This window comes from Dipodomys ordii, unplaced genomic scaffold (assembly GCF_000151885.1).
Source record: "Dipodomys ordii isolate 6190 unplaced genomic scaffold, Dord_2.0 Scaffold12, whole genome shotgun sequence".
NCBI lineage: Eukaryota > Metazoa > Chordata > Mammalia > Rodentia > Heteromyidae > Dipodomys > Dipodomys ordii.
In genome coordinates this window covers 24,812,074-24,826,672 of record NW_012267228.1, presented here as the reverse complement: position 1 = coordinate 24,826,672, position 14,599 = coordinate 24,812,074, and the positions used below count along the sequence as shown (strand labels likewise).

The 14,599-nt window shown below is 39.5% G+C and overlaps 2 protein-coding genes across 2 annotated transcripts in view; both read right to left on the bottom strand.

Moving 5' to 3' along the window:
• The window catches only part of Nek10 (NIMA-related kinase 10), a 153,621-nt gene extending 148,499 nt beyond the window's left edge, over window positions 1-5,122 (bottom strand). The window contains exon 1 of the mRNA XM_013010302.1: window positions 5,030-5,122. The gene's annotated coding sequence lies outside the window, so the exon portion shown is untranslated. The remainder of the gene's footprint in view (window positions 1-5,029) is intronic.
• Window positions 5,123-10,890: 5,768 nt separating this feature from the next.
• Slc4a7 (solute carrier family 4, sodium bicarbonate cotransporter, member 7) overlaps window positions 10,891-14,599 on the bottom strand; it is a 57,995-nt gene continuing 54,286 nt past the window's right edge. Inside the window, 2 exon segments of the mRNA XM_013010463.1 lie at window positions 10,891-12,381; window positions 13,256-13,363. Coding sequence (XP_012865917.1) covers window positions 12,300-12,381; window positions 13,256-13,363 — 190 coding nt within the window. The 3' untranslated portion in view covers window positions 10,891-12,299.

Sequence of the window (14,599 nt, the reverse complement as noted above, 5' to 3'; positions counted from 1 at the left end):
TGGGAGTGGCATTGGAAGGTACTAGGAGAAGCCCTGGGCTGGGGAACGGCTATGATCAGGTGCAGCCCGGGGTGGGGGGGGGGGTAGTACAACAGGGATCCAGATCCCAGGGAAGCTTGTAGATGTCACCTGCAGCGTTACTGTAACTTTGCTTCCGTGTGAAGACCTTGCACTTCATCAGCCACTCACTTACCCTCATGGATGAAAAATACTAGACAGCAAGTTGAAAAGAAGTTCGATTTCAGTGTCACAAAGCGTTTATTTAAATGTTTAAGCCTAATATAGCTCTCCCCCGCCCCCAGCATTCTGAAATATTCATTTTAATCCTGCAAACAAATCCTTTGAGCCAGGTAGTGTGAGAGAAAAAAAAATAGTGTTTTCTGTCCAACTAAAAGTGCTTCTGTCTCATAGGTTGATATTTTTGGGGATTGATATTTCCTGAAATTATTTGCTTTGTGACTATTATCAGTGCTGTTTGTGACCAGCAGCCATGTAAATCTTGTGTTCAAGGAGTTAAAAGAATAAATTGTAAATACCAGGTGTGCTGCTTGTGACTAGCTAGCCACATTAGTGAGACAAATCTTATCAAAGGCGTTAAAAGAATAAAATTGCAACTACCAAGTGGGCTGCTTATTAGAAAGGATTTTTTTTTTTTGCCAGTCATGGAGCTTGAACAGGGGGCCTGGGAACTGTCCCTGAGCTTGTTTTTACTCAAAGCTAGTGCTCTACCACTTGAGTACCACTTCCAGCTTTTGATGAGTAGTCTATTGGAGATAAGAGTCTCTTGGACTTTTCTGCCTGGGCTGGCTTCAAACTATCATCCTCAGAGGCTGTGAGCCTCCTGAGTAGCTAGGATTACAGATGTGAGCCATCAGTGCCCGGCTAGAAAGAGAAATCTTTATCAATGAAGTTAAAAGAAATGAGACCCCCTTTTGAGTGGGAACTTTCCACTGACCTCATCAACCCCCTGTGCCTACCAGCCACCTGCTTCGCAGCCCCACACCCAGGCAGGTGGATGGAAAACACTGTAAACCTTAAAAAAAGAAAAGAATCGCCCCTTTCTAACCTTAGTAATCAATTATACTTAGAATGGGAGCCTAACTCCTTGACAAGGAGAAGAAACAGTTTGAACTGGACTAAAAACCCAGCAAACTGTCCGGCCCGGTGTGCTTGCCCAGCTCTAGGGAGAGTAACAGTGTTGCACCTTTTGTACACAAGTAAACTGCCTTGATGAAAGCTCCTGGATCCATTTCTGACACCAGAGAGCCATACAGTTCTAACAGTAGCATTGTATCCCTAACTTACAGGAGAAGAAACTGAGGCACTAAAAAAAAATCTAAGGAACCTGGCCAAGATCTCATGTGTAGTAATAACCATACCAGAGCAAACATGTCCATGGTGCTTACTATGCCAACACAGTTCTAAGTGCCTTTCATATATTACCCAACATCATGGTAGTGGCTCTAAAAGGTAGCTCCTATTGGTTTTCTCATTTTTACAGATGAGGAAAATGTAGCACTGAGAAGTCATTTTTCTAAGTCACACAGCTTGGTAAGTGGCAAAGCAGGGATCTGAAATCAAGCAAAGGTTTCCCTCTTAATCTAATACTATGCCATCTCTTATTCTTTGGTGTCATTAATCCCACATTCTATTTGTCCAAACGAACTTTACCTTCTTCTTAATAAACAAATACTGTATATACACCTTTTTTCCAGCTGTCTTTGGGAAAATGCACTCATCACATTTTCCTAATGGCACAGGGCTATAGCTACAGTTGCAGGGCTTTATAGGCTCTGCTTTTTATTTTAATGTTCGTGTTTCTATGATATCTTTTTTTTTTTTTTTGTCGGTCGTGGGGCTTGAACTCTGGGCTTGAGCACTGTCCCTGTGCTCTGCAGCTCAAGGTGAGTGCTCTACCTCTTGAGCCACAGCGCCACTTCCATTGTTCGTGTTTCTAAAAGCATTACAATTTTTTCCTAGATATGATCCAGACAGGTATCATTCTGTCACTTTCATTCCACTGCTTTAAAGCTAGAATCCATGTTTATCATGAACACTAGCTGGCTGGTAACACATCTCTGCAGTAAAGCACTTGCCTGGCATGCACAAAGCCCTGGTTCAACCCTCAGCACTGCAAAAACAATAAGCAAACAAATAAACAGAATACAAGATTTAATAAGCTCTCAAGTATTAGGATTACCCCATTATGACAATTCTAGATTCTAAATGAGATGAGGAGGAGTCTAATAGAAAACTCTTAATATGCCAGATGCCAGTGACTCAGGCCTATAATCCTAGCTATTCAGGAGGTTGAGATCTGAGGAGGGATAGCAGTTCAAAGCCCGCCTAGACTGGAAAGTCTGTGAGGCTCTTACTAGTTGACTATCCCTGATTCATTTGATTTGACCTTTGGTTGGGTTTTATGGTGGTGGTTGATTTTTAAGCTCTGTAGCCCAAGCAGTCTTTGAACTGTCAACCCTTTGGCTTCAAGCTTCTTAAGTGCCGAGATTCCAGGTGTGGTCACCAGTAGCCCAACAGAATAATGACCTTGCTTATTCACTGTGGAATAGCTGGCTGTTCAGTAAAACACTTTGACTGGCAGAATGAACGTCTAAATCATCTAAGTCATAGCTCAGTGATAGAGCGCCTAACTAACCAGGCCTACAGTTAAAGAAAGAAAAGAATTTCTAACTCCTTTCTGTCTATCAAAGTGCACAACTCTTTCCATTTCAAACTCTTTCAATTTCAAAGTCTGGCTGGCTCTGGACAAGCAAAGAATATTCCAGGACCTTTTCCTTCCTATTTGCTCTACTGGCTGTCCCTTCTTTATAACCACCCTCATCTGGCCTGAAGCCCTGGGCTGTGTATGGTCAATAAGTACTCACAGAGGGCTGGGAAGGTGGCTCAGTGGTAGAGTGCTTGCCTTGCATGCATGAGGCCCTGGGTTCGATTCCTCAGCACCACATACGAAAAAAGAAAAAAGCGGGAAGTGGTGCTGTGGCTAAAGTGGTAGAGAACTAGCCTTGGGCTGAAGAGCTGAGGGACAGCACCCAGGCCCAGAGTTCAGGCCCCACGACCGGAACCCCTCCCTCCCCCGCAAAAAAAAAAAAAAAAAATAAGTACTCACAGAGTGAGTGAGCCTTTTCCCTGAGTTAGAACAGAGGCAAATACAAAAGTTCATGCAGGTGGCTCACACCTGTAATCCTAGCTACTCAGGAGTCTGAGGTCTGAGAATCCTGGTTCAAAGCCAGCCCCCTAGCAGAAAAGCCTATGAGATTCTTATTTCCAAGTAACCACCAAAAAGCCACAAGTGGTGGGGTGGCTCAAGTTGTAGAGCACCAGCCTTGAGTGAAAAGGCCAATCCAGACAGCCAGAACACAAGGCCCTGAGTTGAAGCCCCAGTGTGTACACAAAAAAAGAAAGAAAAAAGAAAAGTTCATAACTAAGTAAAAGAATGACAAAATAATGTTCTGGAAATCATCCTTGACTGAATCAAAAAATACATTTTTATCTTTTTCCTTTTTGTGAACTAATCATGCAAATGTCATAGTTCCAACCTTCAACATACTTTGATTTAAATATATGAAAATTGAGTGTAGATAAAGTATTCACGTGGCAGAGATTATGCATGCTTAGTATTTAACACAATCCTCTGAAACGAGTGTTAAGTGTTAGCCATTGCTCAGCTTTCCCTCTAAAATGTTGATTAAAGGTTGGTAATTTATTAGAGTCCATCAAGCGGAAATGTTGGCACTAGGACTCAAACCCATGGATGTATAACTACAAAGCTCTGCTCTTGCAAATGACATTGTATTTTCTCTCTCTTAAATCATTCTATATAACAAGTACCATCCTAATTACTATGGCAGGAAACAGATTAAGTGAAATTAAAGCCCTTGAACTCAACATTGATCTTCTGTAAGCAAAAACTTCATTGGCTAGAAGTTGTTTCTTTTGGAAACAAGATCACTGTGAAAAACAATAACTTTTCATCTTTGAGAGTCATTCACTTCACAGTATTCGTTGAGCCGGGTGCCTGGCACTGCACTAAGCCCAATGAGTAGGAGAAACAAGGGTCTGGAGGAAGCAGGAAGTGATCTGGGAACACTCAGACTGAGAGTTGCAGGTGAGGCAGCAGCTCCAGACTGATGAAAACCCTTCCCAAAGAGGAGAATGGGGGGTCATTGTGGGGACCATCAAGGGGAAATGTTGCTAGATGGCTGAGGAGTGGCCAGAGCCACGGAGAGATGTGCAGGGATTTAAGCAGGGAAGGGAAATGGCTGTAAATGTTTCATTAAAGATTAGTGTAACAATGGTGAGAAAAATGGATTCGAAAGGGCCCAGACTTAAAATCAGAGAAGCGGGGTGGGTGTTAAATGGAACCCAGGGACCAGAGGAACTTGAAGACAGAACTGTGGTTGAAGCGTGGGATCATTTAACATCTATTAAGTCGGGCAGCCTTCACAAGGGCGATTCAGAGCAGAACAAGGGATGCTGAGAATGTGGTTTGGGCAGCTGAATAGAGGGGTGGTGTCCAAGGAAGGGAGAGTCCAGGTCGGTAGCAGTCTAGTGGGTAGGGAGCCCATGTGTGGCTCAGGCAGTTGTGGGGGGGGGGTTAGTGCTTAGGGGAGCAGTCTAGATTGGAGGCGTGGGCTTTCTAGTGTGCCCGAAGGTATACACGTGGACGAGCTGACTCGGGTGGACTAGAAAATGCACAGGGCAAGTCCAAGGGGCTCCTGGCAAAGGGGGGGGGGGAGGGAGGAGGAAGATGAATGCGCCTCCAGAGGCATCAATGCAGATCGGAGGCGGCTCCATTGAACCAGAATTCCTTCCTTTCCGAAGTGGCAGGCCCGGGAACACACTGCGGATGGCCCCTTCCCACCACCCACCACTCAAAGCCATGGGCCTTTGAGGGCCTGGCTCCCCGGGGTGCCCGCCTGCCCTGCCCCCCTCTCCATCCCGCCCTGGGCGTGGGAGGGCGGGAGGCCCGCTCCGGGCAGCACCAGCACCGCCTACCCGACTCACTCACCACCGCGCTGGAGGGACGGTCCCTCAGTCCAGCCAGCAAGTCTTCCAGCTCATCCCCTGGGCCTCTGGGCTGGCGCTCCCGCCCTACCCCAACTCACACAAGGTCTGCTCAACGGGCGGCCGGCTGCACCGGCACCGTTGGTTTTCAATCAAACCCTCCTTCAGGCCACCAACCGGTGTTGCAACCCCGACACTTGTTCCTCCGCCTCGGCCAATCGGAAGCCGCTATGCTGCCGAGCTCAGCGCGCCCTAGCGACGTGTGACGCCCGCTGGAGTTGCCCTAGCAACAGAACGCACTGGTTTCACCCCAAGGCTGCAGCAGTCAGACTCCAGGTTTCCCTAGACAGCCTTCAAGGGCTACCTGTGAACCTACACGGTGTAGATTTGTCTGGACTTAAGGGTGTTTAAAAAATTGCTATGGGATAAAAAGCCAGTCCTTTCGGACTAAATTGGAAAAGGAACTACTGCAACAGTCTATCTTTCAGATAGCACAAGACCATTTAAGCCCACTGTCCCAAGCGAGAGAGAAAAGGTGGCCTGGGACTGGAGAGCCAAGAGTCTTCGGCAAGATACTTCTATTTTGAGTCTGCAGAGAAACCTGCACAACTTTTTGAGTTGCATTAAAAAAATAGTATCATGGAGTCTTAAATTTTGCCCTCGTGGCTTCACATCTGTAATTTGAGCTATTTAGGAGGCTGAGATCATCTGTGGAACTCATCTCCAATGAACTACCAAAAAACTGGAAGTGAAGCTGTGGCTCAAAGTGGTAGAGCACTAATTAGCCTTGAAAGGAAAAGCTCAGGGACAACACCCAGGCCCTGAGTTCAAGCTGCACAACTGACAAACAAAACGCCTAAGTTTAACAAGTGCCCCAATTTTTTTCCAAATTATTCCTTCCTGTTTACCTCATCTACTCTTCATCTGGCAGTCAATTTTCCTCATCCTCACTAAGACTTGTGTGCAATAAACACCCCAAATAGCCACCCATGATAGAGCTAGAGAGGAAGCAGGGGTAGAGCTTGCAGTGGTTCTGAGACTGGGTCTTAACCACAAAGATGGATAATCCCTTGACAATCTCTCCAGGCTCAAGACTCTACTAATCCATCCTAACGTCACTGTAAATGAAGGTTTAGTGTGCCCGACCTTGGAAACAAACAAACTTCCCCAAAATTGATTTGAAATTAATGCAATGTCCCTTCTTTAATGGTTCTCTGCTTTGAGTAAATAGGCCAAATGTGACTCAAAGTATCCCCAACTCTCCCCTTGAGAGTATGGTCCTATTCTGAGAAAGTCACTCAGGTAAATACAGAATTTCAGAGATTAAACCATTATGATTGTGTGTGTGTGTGTGTGTGTGTGTGTGTGTGTTCATGTTGGTACCAGGGCTTCAACTTAGGGTCTCCGCTCTCAGCTTACTTGCTCTCGGTTGGCGCTCTGCTTGAGCCATGCCTGCAGTCTATAGTGTTTTTCTGGTTAAAGGTGGTGGTGTCTTACACATTTTTCTGACCTAGCTGGCTTCAAACTGCTATTCTTAGATCTCAGCCTCCAAAGTAGCTAGGATTACAAGTGTAAGCCACTGGTGCCTAGCAAAAAAAAAAAAAAAGTTTTCTATATGTATATTTAAATTAAGCAGCAAGGCAGAATGACTCTACTGGAGATCTATTTTCTTCAACAGAAAACTGTAATTTCCTCATATCTTTCTACTTCTCTGGAAAAAAAAAAAAACTTAAATGTTTTAGCCTTCCCTGAATATACCCAAGAACTGCAGGGAAGATGTAAAGGGCAAGAAAGACACTCACTCTACTAGCAAGAAAGACACCAGCTTCAAATCAGGCTTTCAAAAAAAGAATAGCAGAAAAGTTTCCCAAATAACAGAAGTGTTTTCATTATAGGTATAGAAATAAGCTGGGCATTGGTTTAACGCCTGTAATCCTAGCTACTCAGATCTGAGGGCTCTGGTCAGAAGCCAGCTGGAGCAGGGAAGTCTGTTGAGACGCTATCTCTAAAATAATCACACACACAAAAAACAACCTTAAGTGGAGCTGTGGCTCACGTGGTAGAGCACTAACCTTGAGTGGACAAGGCTAAGGGAGAGGGCCCCACCCGGAGTTCAAGCCCCAGTACTAGAAGCATACACATAGCAATGAATGGCTGACCATGGAAAGAAATGTCACTCAGGAAGGACAAGGCCTCAGAGAGCAAGGATAGACCAAAAGAAATAAGCAGAAACTCAAAACTGTTTCTTTCTTCCCCATTCCTGGGATTCACACTTTTGAAGTTTCATAGTCATTAAAACCCCTAGCATCTTTCCCCATCTTCCTTCTGATAAGGTATGACGTTCATGAGAATCAGGAGGGAAGTGCTGCACACATGATCCATGGAACCAAGACCTGGAATTTGCTGTTAAGGAAAACTTCATAATAAAATCAGCCATTTGTACGAACTCTGAGGCCAGGAAAGGTTAAGAGGTTGGAAGGCTGCCTCATCAGTATTCAGAAGGCTGAGAACTAGACCCTAAAAGGTCAAACAGACAAAACAAATGTGTAACTGACTCATAGGGTCTGGACTCTATATAAAGCTTGAGACTTTGGGAAAAAGATAAATCTATGTTAATGGCTGCAACCAGATAGGTCGATAGCTTGTTTTCTACGCATAACCTGTCATCACTGTACTGTACTGTACCTGTACAGAACTAAATAAACTTGCTTCTGGGAGCTTGGGGTTCAGAAGCCAGTGAGCACTGAAGCCCCCAGTTCCTGCTCTCTTTCTTTCTGTCTTTTCTCATTTCTTCAGCTCCGGTATCCCAGGTGTTGCGGTAGCAACAGCCATTAAGAACAAAAAAGAACAAGTCAAGTTTGTGATGTGTTATACAAATCATTACATAGCACATAGCAAAAATTTCTAGTCATAAAACAAAAACTGGAGTCATTTTTTGAAAGGGTCTCTCTCTCTCCAGTATTTCCTAATTATCAAAATGCCATCATAAAACACAATTTTGTGTCACCTGTGTTCTGCTTGTCTCTCTCCAGCAATAAAGCAATGCATATTGGGAGACAGGAGACAGGATCCACTACCAGATCTCCATCCCGCCCCATCTCAAGCTGAAGATATGTAGCTCTTCTACTAAAGCACAAAGACAACAGTCAACAACTTATTAAGTAGACTTTTATTGCTTTTTCAACTTCAGTAAGATCTACAAAAAATAGTTCTCGTCTAACAATTGTGAAATTTGAAAGGCAGGACTGTTCACATCATAGACGTCGGTAGAGACTTGTACTTCATATAAATGAAAATATGAGTTCTACAATTTAATGTTTAATTGATTTTGGATTTTATTACAAAACAGTTATTGTAATTATAAAAGTCATAAAAATTGTAACTGTACTTGTGAAATTACACCAAGGTATCAAATATTACATGGCTGAATAATAAAATTCAGTCTTTGTATATTTTAAACATAGTAAATATACTGGAAGACACCTCCTGGCGGACCCTGAAAGAATAAAACCTTGAATAATAAAGCAACACACAAATCAACGTGCCAGACATGTTAAAACAGCAACACATAACGGGCCTACCAATTACGCCAAAGTATGTGCCAAACAAATTCAGAAGTAATCTTCAGACAATTCTAATTCCAACTATGGTTTCCTATAATTACTACTTATTTTACTTTTGAAAAGTTGAAAAGCTTTAAAATCAAACTTGACAAAATTTGCAATTTGAACACTATCTTAAACCTTGAATATATTTAAAATCTTTAAATTTACCTTCTAAAAATAAATAATTATTGAAATAAATGAAAAGGTATTTCACATATTTGTACTGTATACAATAACAATGAGGCAATCTATATAAATAATTTTCAAAAATTAAGTTATTTAATATAAACATTTTGAATTACTGTGTTATGTCAATATTGAGCTTACACATATTCAAATCTGAGCATTCAGAAACAGGATTCACAAATTAAATGCTGCATCAACTGACAGAACCAATGTCCGTGACATAACCCTCCTCTATACAGCAAGCCCAGTTTCAGAGACCATTTTTCTTCTACAGATTATTTTAACCTGCCTTTCCAAAAGGAAAAAGTTTAAAAGCTCTTCTACTCACACAGAAACTTTGACTACATGAAAGAAACAAATATTTTTTTGGTTGGAGAAAAGAAAACCTAGTATTTCTGAATTTCTGAATGGTTTAAAAAAACTCCTTTATGAATACATGCATGAACACATAAAAAAGTTTTACCCTATAGATTTTACAGAAGACTTGGCAAATATCAACACTGACACCACAGCTGTACAGAACCTAAGACTAGTAACTTCACACACACACACACACACACACACACACACACACACACACACACACACACACACACACACACTAAGCTACAGAAAAACTGTGTGCTTCATTTCTTCTGAATATCTAATATTATTTTAAAATATATAAAAAAATCACCCTTTTAAGGAAGCTAATTCATTGTTTTCTCAAAAGCTGCTATTTTAGATTTGAAACAGCAATTAAAAGAATTTCAGATGGTCAACATCAGGACTTACTATAATCTTTGTAAACAGATATCTATAAATAAATAAAATAGAGTGGAGAAAAGAATATCCTGAGTTGGCTCTGTAGCCAGGGTATTCAGTAGCACTAAGCTCCATTTTGAAAAATCAAGGCATCTAAGAAAGTGCAGGACTGTTTAGGTCAATTTATTTTGTAAGTGGAATATATACAGGTTTAATTATTTTGCACCTTGAGGTAAATCTGTACATAGCAACTACAACTGCTCATATACACCTATGTAAGGCAACGTTTAAAAATCAACATATAATTTATATCTTTCGCATCTTGTAATGAATGCCATCCATGATAAGCACTTAGAAGAAGCAGTTAATTACTTAAAACAGGAGTTACCTCCGCTCTTGAATGGAGAAGCCCTATCAGATCATTTTATAATCAAGTAGTCAAAATAAAGCAGAAACCATCAGTAATAGGAAACATAGTAAAACATAGTTGAATCTAAAGTATTTTGCAAGTTATGGTTTTTCTGGCACTGAATCATTGCTATACATAATTAAATAAAATCACAGAAACAATATAATACCAGGTAGTTTTCAGCTTAAATTTTAAATTCACTTCCTGGAAAATAAGTTGTTAACCCTTTGATGTCCACACACAGGGAATGACAGGAGGAGACCCTCTTGCTCAGGTACATCAGGGGAGTTAGAGGAGCAGCAGCAAACTCTGGGGAATTTGGATGACTGTGCTACCATGAATAAAATGGAAACCCTCATGTGGAAGTTGATACATGATGGTGAGCACCATGGCCAATACTTTCCACCAACTGCAATATCAAACATGACAGCTATCTTTTTAAAGAAAAGCAGCTACACTTTAATTAACTTCATATCTGAGGCAGAAGTTAAATCTATTATTTTTTACCAGAATACGAAAATATGGTCTCAGGTGTGGAAATTACACTACTTTAAGTAGTTTAGAATGGATTAAAAACACATCAGAATTACTAAAATATCAGCTTTTGACATTTCTCATGATCTTTTGGTAAGATCAGTTTCTTCATCTTTTTTTTTTTGATTCCCAATGACTTAGAAGAGCAAATTAATTTCATTTAAATATTTTCTTTTTTTTTTTTTTTTCCGGTCGTGGGGCCTGAACTCTGGGTCTGGGCACTGTCCCTCAGCTCTTCAGCTAAAGGCTAGCACTCTACCACTGGAGCCACAGCGCCATTTCCGGCTTTTTCTGTTTATGTGGTGCTGAGGAATCGAACCCAGGGCCTCATGCTTGCAAGGCATGCACTCTACCGCTGAGCTACCTTCCCAGCCCTCATTTAAATATTTTCAATTTCATTCTCTGCCAACTCAGTTTCAGAACCTCATTGGCCCTGCAGGCTTAAAAAGAACAAAATTTAATGATCTGTGGGGGGCTAAGAGCATATATATATATATATATATATATGGAGAGAGAGAGATTGAAATGATGTTAGAAGTTAAAAGGGTAGCTCAGAAAGACTAAAAGCCAGACTCTAACACAGAACAAGAAATGCATGTCATCAATCTGAGACATACACAATATGCCAAATTTTCTTTTAAAATACAAACATGGCAGTGCTTTACATCACAAATGTAAATAAAATCTGTTAACTGCTTTCAGATATTAAGCATAAATGTAACTGAGCACCAAGTATTTACATTTTAATCTAAATTACCTTTTCAAATTTTGAATAAATTTTAAGTGTAGAATCAAAGTATTTTAAAACAAAATTGCGAGTAAGCTATTAAATATAACCAATGCAATAGAAATATCAGAAAATGAAAGGCAATTCTTAATAAAATAATACTGATCATAAACCAATGAAAGAATCAGGATTCCTGATTATTTTAATCATCCTATTATAATAGAAAAATACTAACTTGAACCTGATACAAATTAAACCACTTAAATAGAGCAAAGGAAAAGAGTAGACTGGGACTTCTGAGACTTTTAGAAATGTGTGATTATTTAGAAAATTTCTACAAAGTAACAAAACTTTACTACTGCAAACTGTCATTTTACAGCTTCAAAAATCCATAAGGTCATGAGTGGTATGTGCAGCAAATCAGAAGTTACCTACAATTTCACTTGCCTATCTGCATGGAAGCTTTTTGTAAATTTTTAAGATTTTTAAATTCCTAAAAATCATAAATAAAAACCATAATTCCTATCCAGAAAGTTTCTACTCTGACATTGACCTCTATGGCCAAAAAAATGCCACCTCTTGTGCAGAATGATGGTATCCACAAAAATGGAGACACAAGAGAAATCAGGACACACCGTTTCCCCTGTATCATCAACAAAGATCCATTCCCTGCTCTCCCTAGAAAGCACTAACAAATGTGACTGAACACATGAATGTTTTTAGAAACTCAAGTAAAAATTATAAACAGGTATCTCTTAAGGCTGCTGTAACTGCCACTGAGGAAAACAAAGAAATTTAAGAAAAGCAGATTAAATGTATTCTCCATATCATTCTATAGCAGAACAGAAAAGCATTTTTTTCCAACAAAATAAATATTTGAATGTACCTCACTTCTAAGAGACCAATATATTAACATATAGTCTCTATAGTGCCCATAACAAGTTTCAGATGACTACTTCAAAATACCCAGCAGTCATGTATAAATAACATGACATACAAGTTATACATAGTGACATCACACATTATATATATAGTTATATATCCATATATAATTCCTCTTTGCTCAATTCTATAATGAAGTTTCAGCATCCATGTATTTCTTTGATGGCTCATCTTCAAAATTTATTGTCACACTCACAGGCTTTTCAGGGCTGTTTGAAAAAATAAGGAAAAACAATTTTAGAAGAAGAAATACTAGGTCTAAATATGGCCAACAATGACTAAAAAGATTGTGAAGTTCTGACAAAAAAAAATTTGAAACTTCAAAGACCAGGGGTTCACTTGTGAAGGACTACCTAGCAAGTGTGAGCCAAAATAAAAACAAATATTTAAAAAGAACTCAGCAAAGATTAGAAAATTAGAACTCAGGACACATGAGAGATTGAGTAGAAAAAGAAGTTCTAAAGGAAGCTGATGAGAAAGAGTGAGAGAAGGCTTGTCAATTTCTGGGAGTCAAAGCTCACAACAACAGTAACTGCACAGAAATAACTCTGTGACTACCTGCATGATTGCCTGCCTGCTGTTTTGATTTGATACACCAACACTGAACACTTCAAAGAACTACTTGTTGAGTAAGAATGCCTAAGTGAGTACTTTGTAGGGTAACACCTCACTCCTTTAGAGGGCTAAGGATTAAAGTTCTAGGGTTATCAAAACAGAATTCATGAAGTCTCAGGAAAAGACAAAAGCAAAAACAAGTACTAGATTAACAAATGCCAAGGAGCAGGTTACAGAAGCTTTAACACATGGTCTTTCATAAACAATCATTCTATAATTTCCTCCAAAATATCTTCAGGGAAAATGTTTACCTTACTTGAAATGATATGCTAAAGTAAAACACAAGAAAGAAACAGCTATGTTTTCCTGTTATTCTTGGACCAAGTTAATATTTTTAACTGCTTATGTCATTTTCTACTGCTGTATCAAGCTTATTATAAAGCAGCTGCTCAAATTCTTTCATAATATGCTACTGTAAGCTTAAAAATTATTAAGTACAAGGTAGGAAAAGCATAGGGTTGCATCTACCTCAGGTTAGGCCTGGTCACTTTCGTATTCTCAGCGTTCATGGAAAGTGCCTTCCACTGTGCAGTTCTGGCCATTTCATCTGATATGTTAACAACGGAGGGGTCAATACTGAAGACCAAACACTTTTTGGTTAGTAATCAACATTTGCAAAAGCATTAAGTCATTTTTATTAGCTAGTAATAATTTCCTTTAAGTTAAAACTGAGAAAACCTTTCCAATGCACTCAAACCAACCAAATTCTAGTCAAGACATCACAACCCTGGAGTACTGTCACAAAGACCCCCTTGCAGAGAATCCCATTCCTTCACAATCAACACTTGAAGCAGGATGAATTAGCAAGACTTATTCACAGGACAATGCTTCAGAATCTGATTTGGGGCTTCAGTAGTGCTTAAGCAGTACTCTTAACAATAGTGTCCTCCAATCCTTGGCTAGAAATAAATGTATTAATGAATAAGTCTAAATATCATCAAATCAATCAAGAAACATTTCATCAAATAAATATGAGAAAAAAGTTGAGGAAAACCCCTTTCATTAAGTTAAAAAAGAATGGTGGAAAAGATGACAATTTACAACTGCAAACAAAGCTCTGAAAAACATCAGCACAACCACAGCTTTATAACTTCCACTTTCAGCTGGCATCTAACATTTTAGTGTCATTGTTATTTTCTCAACTATATCAAAATCAAAATAATAACATGCTGTCAATAAAAGGGACAAATTCATTCTACACTGGTAAGAACTATTGCAAATGACTTCAAGACTCCAAATCTCATGACAATATCCATAAATAAAGAGCCCAAAGTTCCAAATCCTAAGATGAGATTATACAAACCTCACAATGTATTTTAAAGCTCTTTTTCTTTACCAAAACTAAATGATTTCATGTAAATAAACTACAAATACAAATATCATATTAGATCTTCTTAAAGTAACAATGTAACAGCAGCTAGGTTATAAATGAATAGTTTTAAAATGAATGCCAGGTTTAACAGCACTTTTAAACCAGAATGGTGTTTAAAATTTTCAAGACTGCAGAGCACACAGACATGGTCACTGAAACACATCTGAGAATGTGGTGAAATCCACGCACACCTGTTCATCCTGAGGAAACACTTAGCACTTGTTTGGCAACTTCAAATAATTAGAGAAAGGAATTTAAAATGAAGTCTTAAACTATCCTAAATAAGAATGATCCCATTAGCAGAAAGGAACACCTTTATGATTTAAGGTGTAAATTCTAAAAAAATAAAGAGATTAGCTAATGTCTGGCATTCTTGATGTTCAGTTTTATAAGCAAACCAACACTAATCCTGACTACAAGACAAAACATTCAGACATCCA